The 23,550-nt window shown below is 41.0% G+C and overlaps 1 protein-coding gene across 4 annotated transcripts in view; it reads right to left on the bottom strand.

Moving 5' to 3' along the window:
- The window catches only part of PIP5K1B (phosphatidylinositol-4-phosphate 5-kinase type 1 beta), a 295,798-nt gene that overhangs the window by 77,224 nt on the left and 195,024 nt on the right, over positions 1-23,550 (bottom strand). For all 4 annotated transcript variants that reach the window (XM_045772497.2, XM_045772498.2, XM_045772494.2 and 1 more), the window contains 5 exons: positions 13,299-13,510; positions 11,893-11,976; positions 11,725-11,773; positions 9,019-9,103; positions 2,091-2,246 (listed from right to left, as the gene is read on the bottom strand). In XM_045772497.2, the coding sequence (XP_045628453.1) occupies positions 2,091-2,246; positions 9,019-9,103; positions 11,725-11,773; positions 11,893-11,976; positions 13,299-13,510 (586 nt within the window). The remainder of the gene's footprint in view (positions 1-2,090; positions 2,247-9,018; positions 9,104-11,724; positions 11,774-11,892; positions 11,977-13,298; positions 13,511-23,550) is intronic.

The following is a 23,550-nucleotide window of genomic DNA, read 5'->3' as shown; positions in this document are numbered from 1 at the left end:
CAGCTAACACCTTGATCCCAGTTTTTGAGACCCTGATAAGCTGGGCCCAGAGAACTGAGGTGAGCCTTGCCAGACTCTGACTTACACACAGTGGGCTAATAAATGAAGGTTCTACTTAGCTGCTGACGTTCTGAGTAATTTGCTACATGGCAAGAGGAAATGAATACACCCCAGAACACTGACAGTGGCACAGAAGAGAGGATTAAAAACTCGAGGGGAATTTGGCGATGACTTGGTGCACTATGAAAAGGGAAGCCCCCAAGTACAGAGCATTATAAAACTGCCAAACACTGCAGCAAACTCTGTACATTGAGAAAACTATCCGGATAAACTCATTTTAAAAATAGTACGTTAACATTTTCAAAGAATATGCTCAGTAGGTTTTTCTTTGACCTTCAGAGGCCTTTTTGGGTAAAGTCCGTTGAAAAATGAAGCAATGGGTTATGTAGTGAATATGTTATACCCCCTTCCTCCCCCCCAGATTAAGAACTGAACTTGCTGCTTTAACTTCAGCAGTCATACAGTGCACACTAGTTCAAAGTTTAACTAATAGTTTAAAAATCAGTTAATCCTATTTCCCGGACCGCAGACACCTTGCCGTCTTATGCGTGTTCTAAGAAGACCAGGCCGTGTGGTAGGGGAGATGCCGGAGCGGGGAGGCTTAGGGAGAGAGGAGCAAGGGCGGTTCATGAACTCTTTTGCCGAAAGCACTAAATCTGGGTGGATGGATGGAAGATGAGAAAGAAGGAAACCCCACATGACACAGGTGGATAGGCGCTATCGAAGGGAACAGGAATTACACCCTACCCCAACCACTCTCGAGGAAAGGAAAGCCCAAGAAGAGATCAAATCTAATCGAAGGAGAAGAAATTTTCAGGAAGTGTTGGGATTCCCAAAAGAACATAGTGATAAAAAAACAACGTCTAAAATGTCATTTCCTCTTCTAGGATTAGAAGAGAAAAAAGCCTCATGATCAAGTACACAAACAAGGAAACGTATGTGATAAAATTCAACACTCACTCCTGATAAAAACTTTTAGCAAACCGGGAATAAAAAGGTACTTCCTTGACCCGATTACTGGTATCAAATACAGCAAACTTCTTTCTCAACAGTGAAACACGAGAGGCATTCCCTTTAAAATCACGACAAGGCAAGGCTGCCCACTATCACCACTTGTACTCATCATTGTTCTAGGAGTCCTAGCTGGCAGGTGAGCAAGGAAGGAAAAGAAGGGAGGGCTACACAGGAGCAAGAAACAGCCAGAAAACCCAAGTCTTAAAAAGACACTATTTGAAAAGACCAAAAATACACGTCTATGTCTCTATCTCTATATCCATTTGAGAATAAATCTAACAAAAGGGAGGTGTATAGGACAGGCGAGAGGAAAGCTGTAAAACTTTTATTAAACTCATTAAAGACCTAAGTAAATGGATAATTCATTGTTACATTGTATAGATACGTATAAGGGTGTGTATATACATATGTATATAGTACATATGTGCATCTGAAACACACACACACACACACACACACACACACACACACACACACACCTGTATGCATGCACAGAACAAGGTCCAATAGTAAAAACCGAAAGATGTTCAGATTTGTTACCTCCCAGTAGTGGGGCTTTGGATCTTTATTTCTAAATATCTTGGTATATCTTCCAACTTTTTTTTTTTTTTACTATCAACTACATATTATTTATGTGTTTTAAAAATTTGTAGTAACTGTGTCATACTCTTTTGAGTATGAGTTAATAGACTTGGTTTCTTTCTTTCTTTCTTTCTTTCTTTCTTTCTTTCTTTCTTTCTTTCTTTCTCTCTTTCTCTCTCTCTCTCTCTCTCTTTCTCTCTCTTTCCCCCTCTCTTTCTTTCTTTCTTTCAAGTTCTATGCCCAACGTGGGGCTTGAACTCACAACCCCGAGATCAACAGTGGCATGCTCCACTGAGAGCCAGCCATGTGTCCCTCCCCACCTTGTTTCTTACAGCAGGTATACTCTCACTGTTCTACTGTGAATTACGTCATCTATATGAACCAAATCAGAAGGACTTCTTTTCTTCTTTTTTTTTTAAGTTACGTGTCTTTACCTTCTTCGTCAAGGCTGCTGAAACTCTGCCCTTCAGTCAGCAAGTCACGCTTCTCGTCCTTCCACTCCTGGCTAATTGAGGACACGATCTCTTGCGAGGTTGCCTTCAGCGCAGCGATGGAGTTGCAACGTTTTTTAGAAGGCGAGGCCTTCAAGGCTAGACAGGAAGGAGAAAGGAGAGACAAAGATACTTAGTGGAAAACCACATTAATTTTTTTTATTAAATTAAGATTTTACTTATTAACTTCTTACTCATTATTTTAGCAGAATGCAAGACACTTTGTTTTATATATAGAAGGAAAGGGAAATGAAACTTTTTGTGTTTGGGCAATTTTATCTGTCCAGATGACTTGACTTCAATGAGAAGATTCTAGAACACATGTGAACAGGAATACGTCTCCAGATGTTGAATTCAAGTCCTACCCGAGGTAAGATTCAAATGTTCTGTTGCTAAAGGACAGTTTTTCTGTTCTCCAAGCAATGTTTTTCTAGCAATTGGAGGAGGTTGGGTGGGTTGGTAAATGCAGATGGTAAAGCGAGGAGAATTCTCATGACCCTGGTTTTATTAACTTGGGGACTGGGAATTTCTAAACATGCCAATGTTTAATCTTATACTCATGAAGCCTAATTTAGCCAAGTTACTTCTGGTTGCTTTTTGCTTTTTAAGTGACTTTCCACTGAAATTTCCTGCCCTCTGGGTCTTTTCTAGGTCACAGCTACGTCAGATGTTATCATTCACTCCCGACCGTCCAAACTGCATTCTCCAACTTCAGGAGTGTGTTGGGAACCTGAACCAAGGCAAATGGACTTCACCATCCATCCTGCTCGCTGAAGGCTGTCCCTCTACCTCTGATACGTCAGTGGGAGTGGCTCTGGCTGCAGCCACACCATTCCCATTTCTATGCAGGCTTCACTGCAATAATTCTTGGCTTAACACCGTTAGAGAATTTCCTTGGAGCGGAGGGAGCGAGGGAAGTTGAGGCTTGTCTATGCGTCCCCTGAACTGTTTCTGGCAGAGCCTCTCCTCCGCCTTTGGAGGTTTGCACAGAGGGGAACCTGACAGCCCATGCATTAGAGGAATTGTGTCTGGCCTTGGGAAGCTTTCCAGAGCCTAGAGTACGATGCTCACCTGGGGACTGCCCACAGCAGCCTGCAAGAACTTACCTGGACAAGGACTTTGGGACACACTGATGGGGAAAGAATAGTGGGCATTCTCTCCACTTAGAAGGGAAGGTTTGCGTGTCCTGTGAGCAGTCTTAGAACCATAATAATATAATCATCATCATAAGTAACTCCTAGAGAGGGCTTTAGGGCACACAGGCCAACAGCTACACTCCGTATCTCAAACCACCTGCCGTTGTCTGGGGGAGGTGGGCCCTTTCACAGGTCCAACAACCGGGACTGGAAAAGCTGCGACCTGCTCAAGGCCCCAGAGCTAGAGAGCATGAAACCCCAGGTGTCTTCCTTCTGTCTGAAGTTGTCTAAACTAGTGTTCATTTCCTCTCTCTAGAGGATTCTATTTCCTGGCTGATGTGAAGGGGAGAAAAGATAAAACCAGGGTTAGTTGTTGTTGTTGTTGTTTTGAGGGGAGGGCATTTTGAGTGTTTAAAAACTGACCAAAATGGATTTTAATGGAAAGTGGACCAAGTCAGTCACATTTTCCTTAATTCCTCATCTTACCGAAACAGCAGCGACACCTGCTTTCCAGGAGTGAGGGGACTGCGCACATTGGCTTCTGCTTTAACATTCTGTCTGCTCACTTTTACGAACCCTCAGCTCTCGTCTTCCAACAGAGTATTTGAAAACTTTTAAGTTAGAGGCTCTCAAATGTGGTTTGGGGATTACGAGAGGCCCCCGAGACCCTCGTAGAAGGTCTGCAATCCTAAAACTATTTTCAGGGATACCTGGCTGGCTCCGACCAGTACAGCGTGTGACTCTCAATCTCGGTGTCGTGAGTTCAAGCCCATGTTGGGGGTAGAGTTTACTTAAACAAACAAATAAATAACTGTAAAAAAACCTATTTTCATAATGATATTAAGACACAAATTGCCTTTCTCATTCTTTCTTACAAGGTTCCTACATGCCACATGACCTCTCGCCACAGACTGAATTCAGAAGCAGATGTGAGAATCCAGATGTCATCTATGAACCAGAGTTGGGCATTGGAAAAAATGAAGAACGATGCCACTTTTCTCACGAACTTATTTGTTTTAGAAAATATTACTTTTCATAATTGTTTTTCACGTGAAAACTTTTTTTTTTTACCGTTTTGTTGAACATGGCTTGTTTTACCATGCCATGTTTAATTATTACTTTGTGAGAATTAACGAATACTTGAAATTTTCCTCAATTTTAAATTCTGATATGGTACATATTGCTGGATATAGTCCACGTGTGTGAAAGTCTCTTGAGATCCTCAATCATCAGAAAGAGTATAAAGTGGCCCTGGGACCAAAAGGTTTGAGCACCACATATGTCTTGGGTCAACGCAGATTCTCTAAACTGGGAAACAGCTGGGATCAGAAGAAAGTTGGCAGCAGCAAGGAAACGTGGAGCAGGCGAACACTCAGAGAACTGTGCGTACGTGTGGTTCACAGGGGAGAAAAGGCCAAGAGCTATGAAAAGAAACAGCTCTTTGTTCATTATCCGCGTCACATACAACGAGGAGCAGGGAGGACCGAAAACCAAACCCCCGCCAGAACAACAAAGCACCTAAATGCTGAATCTTCCTTAAAGGAATGATCTAAGACTCATTCATGGGATAAGAATTGAATCTTGTAAAAACTGAAGGCCTCAGGGATTTCTTCTGATTGAATAACCTCAAAAGATCGTTTGGGGGTGCGGGTCACTTTCTTCTGTGCTGCAGAAACTCCTGGATTTGTTTTTGGCTAAACAATGTCTGGCGAAAGGTATCCTGTGTCCATTTCCGGCCCTACATTCTGCCACTTACCTGCCTCTATGCTTTACTGTTTTTCAGCTCACCTAGCTGCCATTCCTAGAACCTACCATGTCCATTTCTACCCCTGGGCCTTTGCACATGCTATTCCGGTGACTTCAGAGGTCCTTCTTTCCTCTCCGCCTAATGAATGCTAGCTTATGTTTTTAGGAATTACTTTAAATATCGTCTCCCTGAAGCTCTCTTGTGGAAGAATTGGTCTTATTTCTCTCTGTGCACCTACAGCAAGGTATGCAAAAACTCTATTAACGATTGCTTCATTAGATCATAAATCTGTTACATGTTCCAATCCCTGACCCAAAAATTACTGAGGGAGGAACTAATTCATTAAAAAAAACCTTCCTTTATTATTAATGGTTGGTATAGTGCTAGGGACATCATGGGTGCTCCAAGTTGGTTGAATGAATGCATTATTGTTCTAAAAATCTTACAGCAACTGATTTTTAACGAATTAATGTACTATTATATTCCCTTCAGGAAGCTAAGTTTTAGTGCGTTAGATACATTATCTGGGTAGGGAATTTCAGTGAGGTTTCCACATTATGATGACTAATGTTTCTAGGAAAAATTATACGATATTGCAGACATTATTACATTGCCAGTATGACTCAATTCTGGGGTGGAATGAAAGGATGTAATAAGACTGAAAAAAGTAATTTGAAAGAGGAAACTTGAAGACTAGGTACGGTTCTCTCGGGGGTGGAGGTGAGGAAGGGAAGTTTTCACCTACAAAGAAAGTATGCCTTTAAGCATTAAGGGTTTTAATATAATCACAGTTGATAAAGCATCTTATTAATAAAGTTAATAATAACGTTATTAAAAATAAACTTATTAATGAAGTTGATAAAGCATCATCTTAATAAAGCATTAAATATATATATTTAGCTTTTAAAATTAAAAAATTATTGAAGTGAACTGACATACAATGTTATATTAGTTTCAGGTGTACAACATATTAATTAGACAATTCTACACATACTCAGTGCTCGCCACGACAGGTGTAATCACCATCTGTCACTACATAATATTATTAACTAGATTCCCTATGCTGTACTTTTCATCTCCATGACTTATTTTATATCTCAAAATTTGTACCTCTTAATCCCCATTATCGATCTCGCCCATCCCCCCTACATACATCCCCCTGGGCAAGCAGTACTTGAGAGTCTATTTGTCCATTTGTTTTTTTAGATTCCAAATATAAGTGAAATTATATGGTATTATTTGTTTTTGTCTTATTTCACTTGGCATAATACCCTCTAGGTCCATTCATGTTGCAGATGGCAAGATCCCATTTTTCATGACTAAATAATATTCCACCATATATATACACACAACATCTTTTTTATCCATTCGTCCATAGATGGGCACTTGGCTGCTTCTATGTCTTCGCTATTGTAAATAATGCTGCAGTAAACACAGAGGTGCATGTACCTTTCTGAATTCGTGTTTTCATTTTCTTTGGGTAAATACCCAGGAGCGGAATTACTGGATCAGACGGTATTTCTATTTTCAATTTTTTGAGGAACTGTTTTCCACAGTGGCTGCACCAGTTTGCATTCCCACCAACAGTGCACGAGGGCTCCCTTTTGTCCACAGCCTCGCCAACACTTGTTATTTCTTGGCTTTTTGATACTAGCCATTCTGACTGGTGTGGGGGTATCTCACTGTGGTTTGATTTGCATTTCCCTGACGATTAGTGACCCTGAACATCTTTTCATGTGTCTGCGGGCCATTTGTATGCCTTCTTTGGAAAAAAAATGCCTATTCAGGCTTTCTGCCCATTTTTAAATCAGATTTTGTGTATGTGTGTGTGTGTGCTAAGTTGTGTAAGTTCTTTATATATTTTAGATATTAGATATATCATTTGTAAGTATCTCCTTCCATTTAGTTGGTTTCCTTTGCTGTGCAAAAACCTTTTTATTTTGGTGTAGTCCCACGAGTTTATTTTTGCTTTTGTTTCCCTTGCTTGAGGAGGAACATCCATAAATATTTTGCTTAGGGTGATATATAAGAGATTACTGCCTATGATTTCTTCTAGGAGTTTTTGATTTCAGGTCTCACATTTAAGTTTTTAATCCACTTCGAGTTTGTGTATAGGGTAAGAAAGTGATCCAGTTTCATTCTTTTGTGTGTTGCTGTCCAGTTTTTTTTTTTTCCCAACAGCATTTGTTGAAGACTGTCTTTCCCCACTGTACATTCTTGCCTTCTTTGTCATAGATTAACTGACCATGTGGTTTTGGGCTTACTTCTGGTCTCAATCCTATACTGTTGATCTATGTGTCTATTTCTGTCCTTTTTTGATTACTACAGCTTTGTAATATATCTTGAAATCTTGGATTGTGATACTTCCAGCTTTGTTCTTCTTTTTCAAGATTGCTTTGGCTATTCAGGGTCTTTTGTGGTTTCATACAAGTTTAAGGATTATCTGTTCTAGTACTGCGAAAAATATTGTTGTTATTTTGAAAGGTATGGCATTAAATCTGTAGATTGTTTTGGGTAGTATTAACATTTTAACAACACTGGTTCTTCCAATCCGTGCGCATCAATATCTTACCATTTATTTGTGTCATCTTCAATTTTCTCACCGATGTTTTATAGTTTTCAGAGTACAGGTATTTCACCTCCTTGGTTAAGTTTATGCCGAGGTATTTTATTATATTTGGTATAAGTGTAAATGGGATGGTTTTCTTAATTTATCTTTCTGCTACTTCATTATTACTATCTTGAGAGGCAATGGATTTCTGTATATTAATTTTGTATTCTGTGACTTTAATGAATTCATCAATCAGTTCTAGTAGTTTTTTGCTGGAGTCTTTGAGGTTTTCTACATACATAGTATTATATCATCTGCAAATAGTGAAAATTTGACTACTTCTTTGCCAATCCGAATGCTTTTTATTTCTTTTTCTTCTCTGATTGCTGTCGCTAGAACTTCCAGCACCACATTGAGAATGGACATCCTTGTCTTGTTCCTGATCTTAGAGGAAAAGCTCTCAGTCTTTCACCATTGTGTATAATGTTAGCTGTGGGTTTTTCATGTATGGACTTTATTGTGTTGTGGTATGTTCCCTCTAAACCTACTTTGTGGAAAGTTTTTGATCATGAATGAATGTTGTACTTTGTCCATTGTTTTTTTGGCATCTATTGAAATGATCGTATGGTTTTTATCCTTTTACTTGTTAGTGTGATGTATCACATTTTTATACATCCCATTAGAATCTATTGTGCATTTAGGTATGCAAATCAATAACTTTAACTATAACTATATATATATGAATAAGTCTGTCTATAAGAACTAAATGGACCTTTTTAAAGAAGATTTTATTTATTTATTTGAGGGATGCCTGGGTCACTCAGTTAAGCGGCTGCTTTCAGCTCAGGTCATGATCCTGGGGCCCTGGGATCGAGTCCCACATCGGGCTTCTTGCTTAGCAGGGAGCCTGCTTCTCCCTCTGCCTGCTGCATAAAAAAAAAATCTTTAAAAAAAAGGATATTTAAGATAGAGCATGCACATGAGTGAGGGGGGAGCAGAGAGGGAAGGAAAAGGAGAGGGAGAGAATCCCAAGCAGACTCTGTGCTGGATGCGGAGCCTGTCATGGGGCTCGACTTCGATCCTGAGATCATGACCTGAGCCGAAATCAAGAGTCGGATGCTCAACCGACTGAGCCCCCTACATGGACCTTTAATATGATTTTTATTGTACATGTTATTCCATTAGATTGTACCATAATACATTTAACCAATATAAGGTTGGACATTTAGGCAGTTTCTAATTTTTTCCACCACCAAACAGGACTCTAATAATTATGGCATCAGTAAATACCTAATGGAATATTTAACCAAAAATACTAAGTCATCACAGCTTTTGGAGATAAATAGTCCAAACCCTTCTAATAAAGATCTTGCTAAGCTGCACACAGTCATGTCAGTAAGTGCTAAAAGTAGAAAAAAAAATTCTTAAGAATCTTACCTTGAATTTTCTTGAAAACTCTGGAATTCATAAACTTCAGAAATCTGTCAGCATAAAAGCTTGGTCGATGAACTGAAACGGTATCCTGAAAATACAAATCAGGTGTCACAGGTTTACCTCTCAGATCATTTCAAGCTAGAAAAAAGATCTATGCAATTGGTTCTCTGTTAGCCAGTGTCCTGAACCAGAGGGTGGGGATGGTGGCAGCCAGAAAAGAGCGATGCCCTGTGACCCGTGGTGCCCAGGAGTGAGGCTGGGGAAGCAGACTTAATACATTATGAGCAAAGATTCTAGCTATTCATGATGAAAGACAGTATGAAGAGGGGCACGGGAGAGCTAGCCAAAGGACACTGCTTTATAAAGCAAAACAGCTAATTCTTATGCCACTCTGTGCCATGTGGGGCTTTTACATTCTTTTTTTTTTTTTTTTTTTACATACAGGCAACCAGTGTTTCAAGTGTCATGTAAAATGAAGAGTAATGCTTTTGGTCAGGGACAAAAATTGGGGATATAAACAACCAAAACAACCCTACTGTAAGAGTGACATCTAGGTTAAAAAAAAAAATAGCATAGTTTTGTCTTATAATAATCAGGTGCACGGACACTGGGAAGATTCCTCGGGGACAAGGATGACTGATGACCTCCGTTAAGCTGAATTAGCTACTAACGAGATAGAATTGAACTGAATTGAATTGTTAACTCAATTCTCTCGTGCTTGGCAGGAGTCTTCAGGACCGAAGGCGCATTTTATTACAAACCCAGGAAAGGAGATGGATTTAGAAGCTAATTCTACCTGTTTATTCAGTAAGCATATATTTTCTATCCAAGATATACATTTCTAGAAACAGTATATGTTCCGTTTTCATTTTAAGTTTGTGGATTCTAACAAAAAAGTTCTGAAAATTTAAGTTTGGATGGTATCAAGTGTCTGCTCTGGGTTTGGAAGAGAAAACCCACGTTGGACCAGAGGTCTGGAGACCTGGTTCTGATGTTAGCTCTAACTTTAATAAGCCGTGTGATCCAGGAAGAAGGCAGTGTCTTGGTGCCTCCGTTTATGTTTTTTTTTTTTTTAAATCTGTGAAATAGGGTGTTACAGGAGGCATAAGGTAATACTGTAATCAGCATGCTATGAAGGGCACAGTATAAAGAAAGCCTCTTTAATGAAGGCATATCAGTCCTCTAGGCCATCAGGGATGCTGTAGGTGTGGGAATTTCCAGCTGGTGTGACAGGCAGCTCCTGTCTGAAATGGACACCTACTACAAGCACAGTAACTTAGAAATATCTTGTGGTGCAAGACGATTAAGACTCAGACCTTGCCTTCCAAGAGAAGCTGGACTGTGTTTCTCTTTGGTATGAAAAACACTGTTTAAATATGAGGCAAGTTTGCAAACAAACAAAAATGAGTCTTATTTACTGCTTACAATTCCACGGATATATGATCAGGACAGAGATGCTCTTAAAAAAAAAAAAAAAAAAACGCCACCCAAATAGAAGATGTGTTTTAACTAGCAGCACCTGACCAATTGAGAACTCGGTCATTCACATCAGAAGCCTTAGTCTGGTACCAGGGAATTAATGCTGTCTCGGAAAACAGAAGGGGAAGTGCGTCCACTGTCTTCCCTCTACGGTGAAGGCATTTATGCAGTCTCCACTTTTGTCAGGAAGGGAAAAAAATGAACCCACCATCTTGGCCTTTAAATAGAAGGAATTTTTGATCTGAATAATAAGCCTAATAAGCCTACACTGAATTCTTAGAAACACACTTGTGACCGTGTTGTTTACAAGTGCATTCTGACGAAGCCCATTCCTTAGCCTGTGGACAAAATGCAGTCTTCCACGGAACTGAGGAAGTGGGTGTGCTTTCCAATAAAGGAGAAGAACAGTATCTATAATTTATCTTCTTTCAAAGGAAAGCATCTGCTAACATCTTTAAAAAAAAATGTGCGAGCAAATCTTTGACCGATATTATTCTTTGGAAGTGTCACTTCGGGTTATTAACTGAGGGAGGCTGAGCCAGTAAATGTTCTGTCAGCAGCAGAGAGTTCAAATCTAACATCCAGATAGGAACGTGCATGTGTGTATGTGTGTTGAGAGAGAGCAGGGGTGTGGGGTGGGAGGGAGAGGGAGGGAGGCTGTTGCTTGATGATTGATTGTTTTCTCTTGTTACGCAATTCAGGGTCCAACAGACATCCTCATACCCGTCAGTCTCAGTCATGTATACATCCATAACAACCCGTAAGTTTTCACTGCTTACGTCTTTATTGTGTTGAACACGAAAGGGCGTTATTTTATTTAATCCTTATATCAGCCCTATGAGGGAGGTAGTAGGTGCTATTACTATGTCCCTGGTACAGATGGGAAACCAGGCCCAAGAGGCCGAATCATAAGCAATGTGTCTAGATCACATGGTTAGTAAAGTGGTGAACGCAGGGTTCAAATCCAGGGCCACCAAAGTCATGTTCAGACCACCCCACAGCTCGGTCTTGTGAGAAGCTTGTTTCAACTGTCCTCCTGACCTTCCCAGTGCCTATGCAAGGAGTCTCCCCCTTTTTCTCAACATCCTCTCCTCTCCTAAGTGGGTCCCTTCAGATTTCACACAGAAATAAGACATCATTTTGTTTGCTGACGCGACTTCCCAGACACACCCTGATGTCTGAGAAATCAGAAAAATATATAGTTTAACCAGGAACATGATAATCACATACCCCATCATAAACAAGAGCTTTCCAGGAATGTTCTAGCTTCTTCATTAACCTAAACATAAACAGAAAAATAAAAAAGAGAATGTAGAATCATTCTTATTTGGTGGATTTTCAGAACCTTCTGTTGATTTATTTTGAAATTATGAAAGGCTACTTCCCCAAATTTCTTACCTATATGATTGCAAAATGTCAATAATGCCCATAAATAAAAGTAGTTTTTCTCCCTTATGGCTTTTAGCTGGAATGCCTCCCATTCTGTTGATAGAGCAAGAGAGAAAACATATTATAATGGGAAGTTAAAAATCACTTCTAATAAATAGACTGTAAATAAAAATGGACAACTTTAAGAATTCTGGACTCACTCTCCCTTTACTTATTTATTGTTTTGCTTCGGGTAAAGTCTTCCTGGGAATCCAGAATGCTGTATTTCCCACACAGGAGAATGAAACTATAGCTGTCGACTCAGGACAGCTGGATAGGAAGAATCCAAACAAAAAATTATTCCTATTTTAAAACCACGAGCACGAAGTTTTGAAGTAGTTTTGAAATACTGCCTTTTAAAAATGCCACCGTTTTACATATTTACTGTGAGATTTAAAATATCTAAAAGAACCCATTCCTAGGATGCAAAGGACCGCTATTAGCATTTGGTACACCTTTCCAGTGGAAATGTGTGTGTATATGTATTTGTCAGTCCACAAAAGCAATTATTTAACACGCTTTATAACTTGAATGTTTCGTTTGCTAAGTGATATACACATTGGCTTGTATTCAGTGCTAATGTGTTTTTTAATGGCTGTGTAGTAGCTCATTGTACTGACAGAGAACACTTTGTTTAATGGATTATTGGGCATTTAGATAGATTTATAAGCAAGGACTTTTTAAAAGTTTGATATGCACGGATTTCCTTTATTAAAGTGAAATACACCTGTGATTTAGTCATTGTTGGAGACCCTAGAAGGCACTCACTGACGGCCAGCGAGAAAGATGCCTTCGTTCAGTCCCCTGTACAGCTGGTAAATGCACGTGACCGTCAGCCATTTCAGTAATTCTCTTTGGCTGCGATTGTTTCTGTTAGTATGCACCGCATATATGCAAATTAATCGTGCAGTTACGAGCACATCTGGCTGAGGCAAGCGACCACATCTGCCAGGGTAGAGGATCTAGAACGAGAGAATCCTTTTATGCAGATAAGCACCCCCGAATCGTGAATGTAATTCCGATCATGCGTCTGCTTCAATACATGTTTATTCAAATTCCAAGTATATTCTCCCTGTTACGGGAGAACGCTTTGAATATGGAGCAAATGGGAGTGACAACATTTTCAGCTATTGTTCAGAAATGGAGCCATTTGAAAAAAGAAACCGCACGGGTGAAAGCATGGTAATAACTCGAAGAACTGCCACTCGTCTAGCTGCCTGGAGAGGAAGGGAAATGAAGGCTGCTTAATCCATTTTAGCACCAGGTGGGACTCCGTTCTCAAAGAGCCACCATGAAGGGAACATGATTGCGTTTAATCGCTCACTGTGGCGGGCTGCCACAACCAAGAGGGTGGGCAGGTGGGGGGCCGCGCTTACGTGTCCGGGTTCTCTGTGATGATTCCATCTCCAGATTTCCCCGGACCCTGGATGGATTCCATTGCTGTGGAATAGAGGACCTTCTGCATCCCAGACCTCTTAGCGTCAGGCACATTTTGTGAGCTGTCCTCCTCTTTCTCTTTGAGGGAATGGTCCAAGATGTGGATTCCCAGCAAAAGGCTGTAGTCCATGATTTTGAAGCTTTCCAGCACCTGAGTAAGGAAAAGAACCAGGAGGCCAGTCAACTGAAGTGGCTCGTCAGTCTCATTTACAGAGAATCAGAAAGCTCTAGATTTGCAGACCCATAGCTCCCGCGCCCCTTCCAGGGGACGGCTGACAGAGGAAAAATCAAAATAAAAACGTGAGGTTATTATTAGGTCATATTCAGTAAGGATGATCACGATGGCTCCAAGCTGATATTTTTTATGCAAATCTAAAGTAAGCACAGCTTTTCCTAACCCTCCATGAACGCTTCACTCATAACATTTATTGAACCAGGTCCGAAGTAGGTCACTCAGATTCAACTCTCACAACTCTTTGAGTTACGTACTATTATTGTCTCTATTGTACAGATGGACAAATTGAGACAGAGAGAGATAAAGTAATTTGTTCACTATCGCACCATGTGTAAGTGGCACTGTCGGGATGTGAACCCCGGGCAGTCAACTCCAGCGGCCACACCCTTAAACACTAGAGCACAGACACCTCTAACTAATGGTCTCTATATGCTCGTACCCTCCTCAGCATGAGGACTCAGCTGGAATGTGTTTTTGTCTGGATTCTGTTCTCCAAATCTTAACCTTATGGAGTCCTGTGGTCTCCTGTGGGAAGCTGGGCTTTCAAAGTTGCCACTCGGTTCCCAGAAGTGTTTTTAAAAATTATGATCTCAACAAACAACAGGACTTCATGCTTAGTTACCCACTCAGCAAACAGTGGGGAAGGGAAGGAACTGGAAGTAGCTGGATGCAGCCAGTCAAAGGAGGGAGAGATGCTCTGACAGGAAAATGGTGGGAGATAAGGTGAAGGGAAGAGGCCAGTCAACATGGCTTCCCAGTGTAGGTGGGGCTTCAACACTCAGGACGCTTCTTCTGTGGAGGAAGAGCATTCAGGAGTGCATGAAAATAGGCCGTTTTCCTTTATGATAAAGTTCTTCTCCTAGGGGGTTGTATATGATTCTCCTTTCCAACAGATTTTTTAATGCCTGGCATTTCTCACACAAAGCTGCTCAGGAAATCAAAACAGCCCAGAAATTAAAACAAGCCTGCATGGCAGAACAGTTGTCTCTGAATCAACATGATAATCTGTCACTATACCCAGTTAGGAAATGTCTTTGAGAAGCAGAGTCTACGGATAATTCTTTTTTTTTTTTTTTTAAAGATTTTATTTATTCATTCAACAGAGACAGAGATAGCCAGCGAGAGAGAGAACACAAGCAGGGAGAGTGGGAGAGGAAGAAGCAGGCTCATAGCGGAAGAGCCTGATGTGGGGCTCGATCCCATAACGCCGGGATCACGCCCTGAGCCGAAGGCAGACGCTCAACTGCTATGCCACCCAGGCGCCCCCTATGGATAATTCTTTAACCAGAGACAGAACATCCAGAATTTCATAGGCTTTTCTCATTATCCCTCAGCCCAACTGCTTGCTTATTTATTTAAAAAAATTTTTTTTAATTTAAATTCGATTTAGTTAATACATAGTGTATTATTAGTTTCAGGGGAGCCCAACTGCTTTTTGATCAGACATTTATGGTACAGGTATAGCAAACAGGGGTTGGACCCAAGGATTCCCATACCTGTGGCTGCCACTTGATGGATATCCTCTGAAAGGGGGCTTTGTGAATTATGACATAGGTGGCCTTCCAGAAACAGTTATCCCTGGGTCTCATGCATCTTTACCAACAGTGAATAAAAATGAAAGGAGTCTGCACATGAGTATCAATCTCTCAGACTATCAATTATTCATCTCTCAGTTTACTCAATTAAGTACTTCAAGAAAGGAGGTAGGCAAGAGCTGAGGGTAGAATCTTATTATTTAAGAGGTTTACGCCATAGGAGTTTCTAATCCAAGAGAGTGGCCTGATAGCAATGTGGACCCAGCTTCCGGAACCTAAGAAGACGTGGAGCCAAGACTGAAGGGAGAGGGAAGGGTGGCAGGAACGGTTCCTTACCACTGACCCAATGATTCGGCATCAGACCCACTGGCTGGTTCTCCAGGGAGGTTTACCAGCGCCTTCCTTACACCTCTATAAAGCAGCACGGAGCTGGGTAAGAAAACAAGCCAGTTTTGCATCACGGTTGCCAAGGACCCAACCTCTTAAGGAGAAACACTAACAGATGTTGGATGCTTTCTTCAGACAAAAACAAGAGTAGAAGGGCCTCAGCCTTTGTAACTGTCAGGCACACTGAAAGGCTTGGGAATAGCGCCCACTCGGACGGTGTCCTAAATCCTGCACTGGGATCACCACCTGCAGATGCTAGTTTATCAGAGCTCATGTGTCCCTTCTCAGAGAGACTCTGGAATAAGGACAGAAAACATAAAGAGCCCGGACTCGGCAGGTTACATCACCTCCCTAGACCTGTTTCCGCCTCTGTAGGATGCCAACAATAATATTACATACTGCAGAGGGTGCTTCTAAAAATTCAACATGGAAATGCAGATAAAGTGCCTGGAAAAGTTCTTGGTACAAGGAAAATGCTCAATTAACTGCTAGCTACCCTCATCCTAATTATAAGTCACGATGACTCCTGGCTCATACTTGTCAGAAGTCATCTTGACGTAAACACCCTTGAAGTTATACTTCTGACAACAAAAATGCACAAATAACCCACAAAAAGATATCTGCATCTTTGGCCAGCTTACCAGCGTCCTTTTGGGCCCCTTTACAAGTTCTGGGTTGAGTGTTCAACAGGAAACAGTCTGTTGGCCACACCACAGTTCTGGTCAGTGGGCCATAAAATGACTAGCTCACCATCCGTCCGTTCACGGTCCCATTTTCAACGAGCAAAAATCGTAGCCTCAAGCCCCGCACAGCCCAGACTCCCCACCAGTAAATGTCAAAAGCAAATTCGAATCGGACCCTGTGACAACGCTGTGAACGTTCCTACCAGGAATCCAGGGTGGTTTAAAGCGAGGTGTGGGAAAACAGAAAGGTCCCCCTGACAACGTCACATTTCTTTCTTTCTCCTCTGCAAAGCAGCTGCAAGTGAGTCCTGCTTGTTAAAAAGCTTTCTTTATGAAATATTTTTCCTTATATTTTCAATGCAATATTCAACCTGAACTGTCTGGTTTGTACTTACAGCCTCTCCTCCTGCCTAAGGACACGCCAAAGGGAACACGTGCGTTTTATAAGTCAGGTTGGGGTCCAATTTTAACTCCTGATGTTATCCTGAGGCTTCAGGTGGCCAAATATTTGTCCTGGCTTATTAAAAAACAACAACAACAACAACAAACAAGCATCAAGAGAGAATTCACTATGAAAAAGCTATACCTAAATTTTTAAAAGAGAATTGTTTTTTTCTGTGCTCTCAAACTGGACCGTCAGAGTCCCTGAAGGCTGCTGAACTGTCTTTAGGAGGCCAGGCTCCTACTCTCAGAGTGAAAAGCTCAAAAAAGATAAATTCTATTCCCCCTGTGTGGGAAATTGACCATGAGAGTTAGATTCTGGGTTAGGTAAAGTCACCATCTATTAAAAAAAAAATGTTAAGGAAGAAAAAGATAAATATACAGGCATATATTTTAAGTCAACTTCAAAAACTTCCGTAAGGAAAAATTCTGGGAACAGAGTTTAGTCACGTGCCCCAGAGATCTGCGTCAATTAGGAACAAAATAGTTGTTATTCATATCCTCCCGGTTCCTTAATTAAAGGAATCAAACATATCTGCCAAAATCTTAGCATGTGTGAGCCTTGAGAGGGTGCAACATTCTGCAGCATGACAGACACCCATCAGTCAAGTCTGTCACTCAGGCGTGAAAACATTTTTTTTCTAGAATGTTTGCCCAACCCGGCTGTTGCTGGTGGATTCTGTAGCTGTGTGTTTGCTATGCAAAATGGCATTTATTGTCAAAGCCAGATTTTTTTCCCCTTCTCTTTCAAGGACTATTTTAAGACAATAAAATACTGAAAGATAGTAAAAAAAAAAAAAGTCAATGTCAGAGCAGCTGGTCCAATATCCTGAGGACATGATCAAAACTATCTGTTCCTGAAGAAGGCATCTTCTTCAAGTTCTTATGGCCGGTGACATGTCGGGAATGCTCTTAGTCACAGAGTTTCTACAGACCTGGTGACCAACGTGGGAAATGTCCTAACTCAGAATGAGAGGCACTGCTGTCCGCTCTCCATGGCTAAAGGTCATCAAGAGGGTCTGGTCCTCCTCCTTCCCTTTCCACTTCTGTGCCCACACTCACTGCACACTGCTTTCTGTCCCACTGCTAGGAGGAGCGGGAGCAGCTGCACGGTGGCTAAGGCTCTAGGCTCCGGGGCCAAGTGGTCTGGTTTGACTTGTGGCTTCCCCATGTGTCCCCGGGCAAAGTACAGAGCTGTTCTGGGCCTTGGTGCCTCACCTGTAGAACAGAGATAACGGGAACCCTGACCTTACAGGGTTATTGTGCAGAATGAGTTAATCCACCTGAAGTTTTAGGACAGTAACTGGGACACACAGAACACCCACTAAATGTGAGCTACTATTGTCGCTGTTACTCCTCCAGCTGTAGACTCATCCCTGCTGACCACGCCTCCCTGGAATCCCCGCTTGCCCTCAGCCCTTGCTCCCTGCCTTCCTGTTTGCCTTTGCCTGCCTTCCCTCGGTGAACACCTTCGTTCTCTCTTCACGTTTTCCTCTCTCTACTTTTCAGCAGTGACATTCATTTACTCTTTTTGTTGGAGGACAACACTGAGCCTCTAGTCTGTCCCAGGCACCATGGAAGTTGCTAGAACTTCAGGGGTAAGTAAAATAGACAACAATACCATCCTCAAAATTACACAAGCCTCAATTACACATAGGAATAAGGCCTGGGAGGAGAAAGTTAGGGTGCTGTGGGGATACCTCACACAAGGAGTACCTATTTTTGACTGGGGAGTATTTCAATAGCCTGGGTAAGAGATGATACTTGAGGTTCTATACAAATTTTAGTATTATTTGTTCTAGTTTGTGACCTGAAGAGCCAAAGCCATCTCGAAAAAGAGGAACAAAGCTGGAGGTATCATAATTCCAGATTTCAAGATACACTACAACAGTATCGTAATCAAAACAGGATGGAACAGACACAAAAAACAGATCAATGGAAGAGAAGAGAGAGCCCAGAAATAAACCCACACCTATATGGCCAATTCATCTGTCATAGAGGAAGCAAGAATTTACAAATGGGGGAAAAGACAGTACCTTCAATAAATGGTGCTGGGAAAACTGGACAGCTACATGTGAAAGAATGAAACTGGACAGCTTTCTCACATCATATGCAAAAATAAACTTGAAATGGATTAAAGACCTAAAGGTGAGACTGGAAACCATAAATATTCTAAAGACAGCACAGGGAGTAATCTCTGACATCAGCCATAGCAACACTTTTCTAGGTATGTCTCCTAAGGCAAGGGAAACAAAAGCAAGATTCAACTACTGGGACTACATCAAAACGAAAAGCTTTTGCAAAGTGAGGGAAACAATCAACAAAACAAAAAGGCAACCTACTGAATGGGAGAAGATGTTTGCAAATGACATATCCACTAAGGAGTTAATATCCAAAATACATGAACTTATACAATTCAATACCAAAAAACAAAATTCTAACTAAAAAATGGCCAGAGGACCTGAATAGACCATTTTGTCAAAGACGACATACACATGGCCAACAGACACATGAAAAAATGCTCAACATCACGTATCATCAGGGAAATGGTGAGTGTGGCATGATGTTTAAACTCATCTAATCACGAGGTTGTACGGCTGAAGCTAATTTAACATTAAGTGTCAACTACACTCAAATAAAAAAATTTTAGAAAAAGATGATACTTGAATGTGGATGGCAGCAAGGAAGTTCAAGGAAGAAGTGGAAAAAATGTGAGGATGTTCACCAATCTTTTAGGGGTAGATTCCAGCTATCACCTCTCTACAGACTGTTTCCCAAATCTTTTTTTAGATCAAACTCACTCCTAAGCTCCAGGCCTGTGTATTTCCAATGGGCTTCTGGACATTCGTAAACGTCTATGCAGCTGTCTTGCTGTAACCCTAAACTCTTATTTTCCCCTAAAGCAGTCTGTTTCCCCCTCACTTCTCTCTTTTATTTGAAATCAGTCTGATGCGGATTTCAGACTCCCTGACTCATTTTCCTTCCGTTAAGCTGCCCAAACCTGCAGCTTCTATAATTGGAACATTCCTTCATGCTAATGCTTTGATTTCAACTTCTCTTTTTCCCACCTTCCCATCTATTCCAGATCCCCTTGCTTGACCCTGTCACGTCACACCCCTAGCTCAAAGCCTTCAGCCTCTCATTGCTCAGGTGACACTAAAGGTCTTTGTTACTGTGGCCTCAGCCAACATCTGTCTGCTACTTAACATCTGTCTAGAGACCTCTTCCAGGCTGGTCAAGCTAGAATCACTCAGTTACCCATAAATGTGTCCCAAAGGTGTTACTCATGCTGTTTCTTCTGGAAGGTCCTCACTATCTTTTCAAATCTTCCTGGTTTTTCAAGGCTTATCCCATATCTTACCTCCGTGAAAACTACGCTCACGATCTCCATAAAATGTTGAGAACACATCTCCCCTCTGAAAACTGAAGCACATGATCAGCGTCCCTCTATGGAATGAAACTTGGGTTGTATCTGTATTTTTCCTATCATACACACCAGACTGTTCTGCTCACCAAAGGCTTGTTTTGCTTTGTATTCCCTGCTGTGCACTCTGATCACAGCAGAAATGTGTATTTTTTATATTGCTTGTCCATGTGAGCCAGCAAGTGAAAACCAAACTATTTAGCAGCAAAGAACAAAGAGCCCTACATCTTCTATCTCGAATATAAGAATTTGATACTGCATTTCAAGATCATCATCTTTGTGAAAAATCTTCAGCACTGAAAGAATTTACTGGGATTATGTGCTCTGTATTATCAGAAGAATAAAGCTAATGGCATTTTCAAACCTACCCATGCCAGAGGTATTTCTAAAAACCATGTCCAGGGCAAAAATGAAGCTGTTATTTACAGAGACTTTATATTTACTGATTAGTAGGCATACAACTAAATGGCAGATATGAGGCAAGCTTATTTTGCCATAAACTAGGCTGAGTTAGAGTCTAGTAAGAATATCACTTTTTTTAGGACGTCTTTGCAAAGAGAGGGTGTCACAGGCAGGGTCACCTTCAAGGACTATTAAACCACCCAAGAGCACTTGGCATTGGCTCTAAGACGGATGCTCAGGGTCTTCTTAGCTCTCCTGCCCGCTGTCTCTCCACATTTCCAACCTGTAAGGGATGTGAAGTTAAGCTAGAATGAGATTGAGAAAGAATAACCATTGGCTGAGTCCAAAAGACCTTCCGAAAAGCAGCCACATTTAAAAATTGGCACCCAGCACCAAAAGATACTAGGAGTGGGAAAGACAACGCAACTCAAATAATGTGGACATGATACCTTTTATGCAAAATGGAGAAGGATCAGGATTCTAGGAGGAAAAGAGATGCTTTATGAATCAGATCTTAGGCAAGCAAGGTTTCGAATCACTTCCCATGTCACAGGGGTTCTTATTGAAATTAGTATATTCCATAAATATTTCCTTGAACACTTACTATGTGCTGGGCACGCTCTTGTTTAGGAACTCTTTGAACATTCTGGTTACAGAACCAGAACAGCACCATTTTACAAGCCCTAAGGAATGAACGGGTTTAGTCAGCGGTCCTCAACAGCTGCTAACATCACAGAAAGAAAGGCATTCTGACATCATGTGCTCCTGGTGGGAAGAAACAACTAAAAATAGAGTCAAACCTAAATTTGACCAAACCTGTAGATTCAACAACCAATCTACGGGGAAAACCGGGGAGAGATTCACATGTTAAAAGAAACTGTGGGGATGTCATCAGCAAAATCTGGACAATGGGATAAACCAACCAATTTCGTCAACAAATACCCTCACAAGGAACAAATTAAGTGACCAAGTTGCAGGGGGTGGGGGGAAGGGGTGGTGCTTAACACGTAGACCTTATTTAGATCCTAACCCAAACCAACCCAACTGTTTCTGAAACAATTAGAAATCTGAACACTGACCAGTAAGAATTAATTAATTCTTGTAAAAATAGGATAATACAATTATAGTTGTTTTTTTTAAAAAGGAGTCTTTAGTTTTCAGGGATTCTTCATGTTTGAGTAAAATAATGTGATGCCCAGAATGTGTTTCAAATTCTATGGCAAGGGGGCTGTGGGATGAAACAAGACTGGCCACGCGTTGAAAATTCCCGAAGCTGGGTACAGGGTACACGGGGGCTCCTCATACTGTCCTGTCCACTTCTGTGTCTCTTTGAACTTTTCAAAAATAAAGTTTAATATACTGAGGAGCTTAAATGAAAGGCATTTATATTCTGTTTAGAGGTAACTTACTACTGTCTCTGCTGGTGGCGGCTAGAGACGGCACAGAGGAAGATGAAAATGAATGATCTGGGATCTCAGCTGAAGTTGTTAAAGCAGGACACTTGCTACGTTTGATTCTCATCTCACCGGATCATTCACTGATGGAAGATTTGTGAAGAATAACCAAATCAACAAAATGTGGAGCTGACGGGAAGATGTGTCAAAGTCCCTGAGTAATTTTTCCAGCTGGCCTAGAGTCTAGTCCTTGAACAAAGACTAAAATGATAGGCAAAAACAGTTGTGTTAATTCAACAATACAATTCAATCCTGAGGATTTTATGCAGGTAGACATTTCTGGACACATTGGTTTAGGGTAAAATGAATCCAAGGGTCTGTCTTTCCACCCGAAGTGGGCTCCTTGGAGTATATACAGCTCCTGAATTACTCGTATGTACAAGTCAGTTAAAGCTGAATTCTGCCTTTTAACTTTAATTTAATTTCCTCGATAAAGCTCAGAGTGTTCCTTGCTAATATAATAAAATGAAAAAAATAGGCTGTGACAAGCCATACAATTTTGGCTGGTAAAGCAGACAGAAATAAATATTCAATTCTTAGCCTGGTTATAGCAGTAATGTGCTTTTCACTGTGTCTAATGCACTGATTTAGAATTCGGGGCTGTGCTGGATTAACCCACACCACTGCTTTCTGTGCTCACTTGAAAAGTCTGCAGTAATCAAGTATACCTGAGGCATTAGAAATAGCCATCTACTATTCTGAAAGATTATATATGACTATACATAATCATATACATACACCAACTTTTATTTGGGTGAGTTTTGGGTTTTTTCTTTATACTTTGTTTCTACAAATAAAGATGTCTTAAATTATCTTGTAAATACATTTAAAAGTAATGTATTGATCAGAAGGGGGAATGAACCATGAGAGACTATGAGAAACCAACTGAGGGCTTCAGAGGGGAGGGGGGTGGGGGAATGGGATAGACCGGTGATGGGTAGTAAGGAGGGCACGTATTGCATGGTGCACTGGGTGTTATACGCAACTAATGAATCATCGAACTTTACATCAAAAACCAGGGATGTACTGTATGGTGACTAACATAATAAAAAATCATTATTAAAAAAAAAAAGTAATGTATTGAAACTGCCAAGTTCTTCTGATTAGAGATTTTTCTGGGAGCTGGCGAGCTGCTTGGTGAGACTTGCAGGCCATGCTTAGCATGTTTCCACATTCACTCCAAAGAATGAGGGGAAATTTCTGGAGCCTCATCCTCAGCCATTAGTCTTCCCCCTCTCTGGGTAAAGAGGACAATGTACCCCTTTCTCCCTCTCTGCTCACTCTAATGGACAAAAAGAGAAAGAAAAATGGAAGGAGTGTCTGTCTGCCATAAATAAGCACTTGACGGTTTGGATTTAACCATAGACTGTAAGCTGCTTAAAGGTAAGGACCATACTTTATTCTTTTCTTTCTTTTCTTTTTTTTTTTTTTTTTGGTTGTACCTTCCACAGACTTCTCGCAGAGCCTTACGCAGAGCAAGAATTCGAAACTATTTGCTGAATGACATATAATTAATTTGGTAGGAAGATGAGGCAGGATTTGTCGAATGAGAATCCTGTGGCAGTCTGAAGCCAGAGAAATCGAGCCAACCTATGTTCTGAGATGATGAAAGGTTCCACAGGGCAGGAAG

Source organism: Ursus americanus, chromosome 34 (genome assembly GCF_024610735.1).
Source record: "Ursus americanus isolate L20-20 chromosome 34, mUrsAme1.1.p, whole genome shotgun sequence".
In the NCBI taxonomy this organism is placed as follows: domain Eukaryota; kingdom Metazoa; phylum Chordata; class Mammalia; order Carnivora; family Ursidae; genus Ursus; species Ursus americanus.
This window is presented reverse-complemented; position numbering and strand designations above follow the sequence as displayed.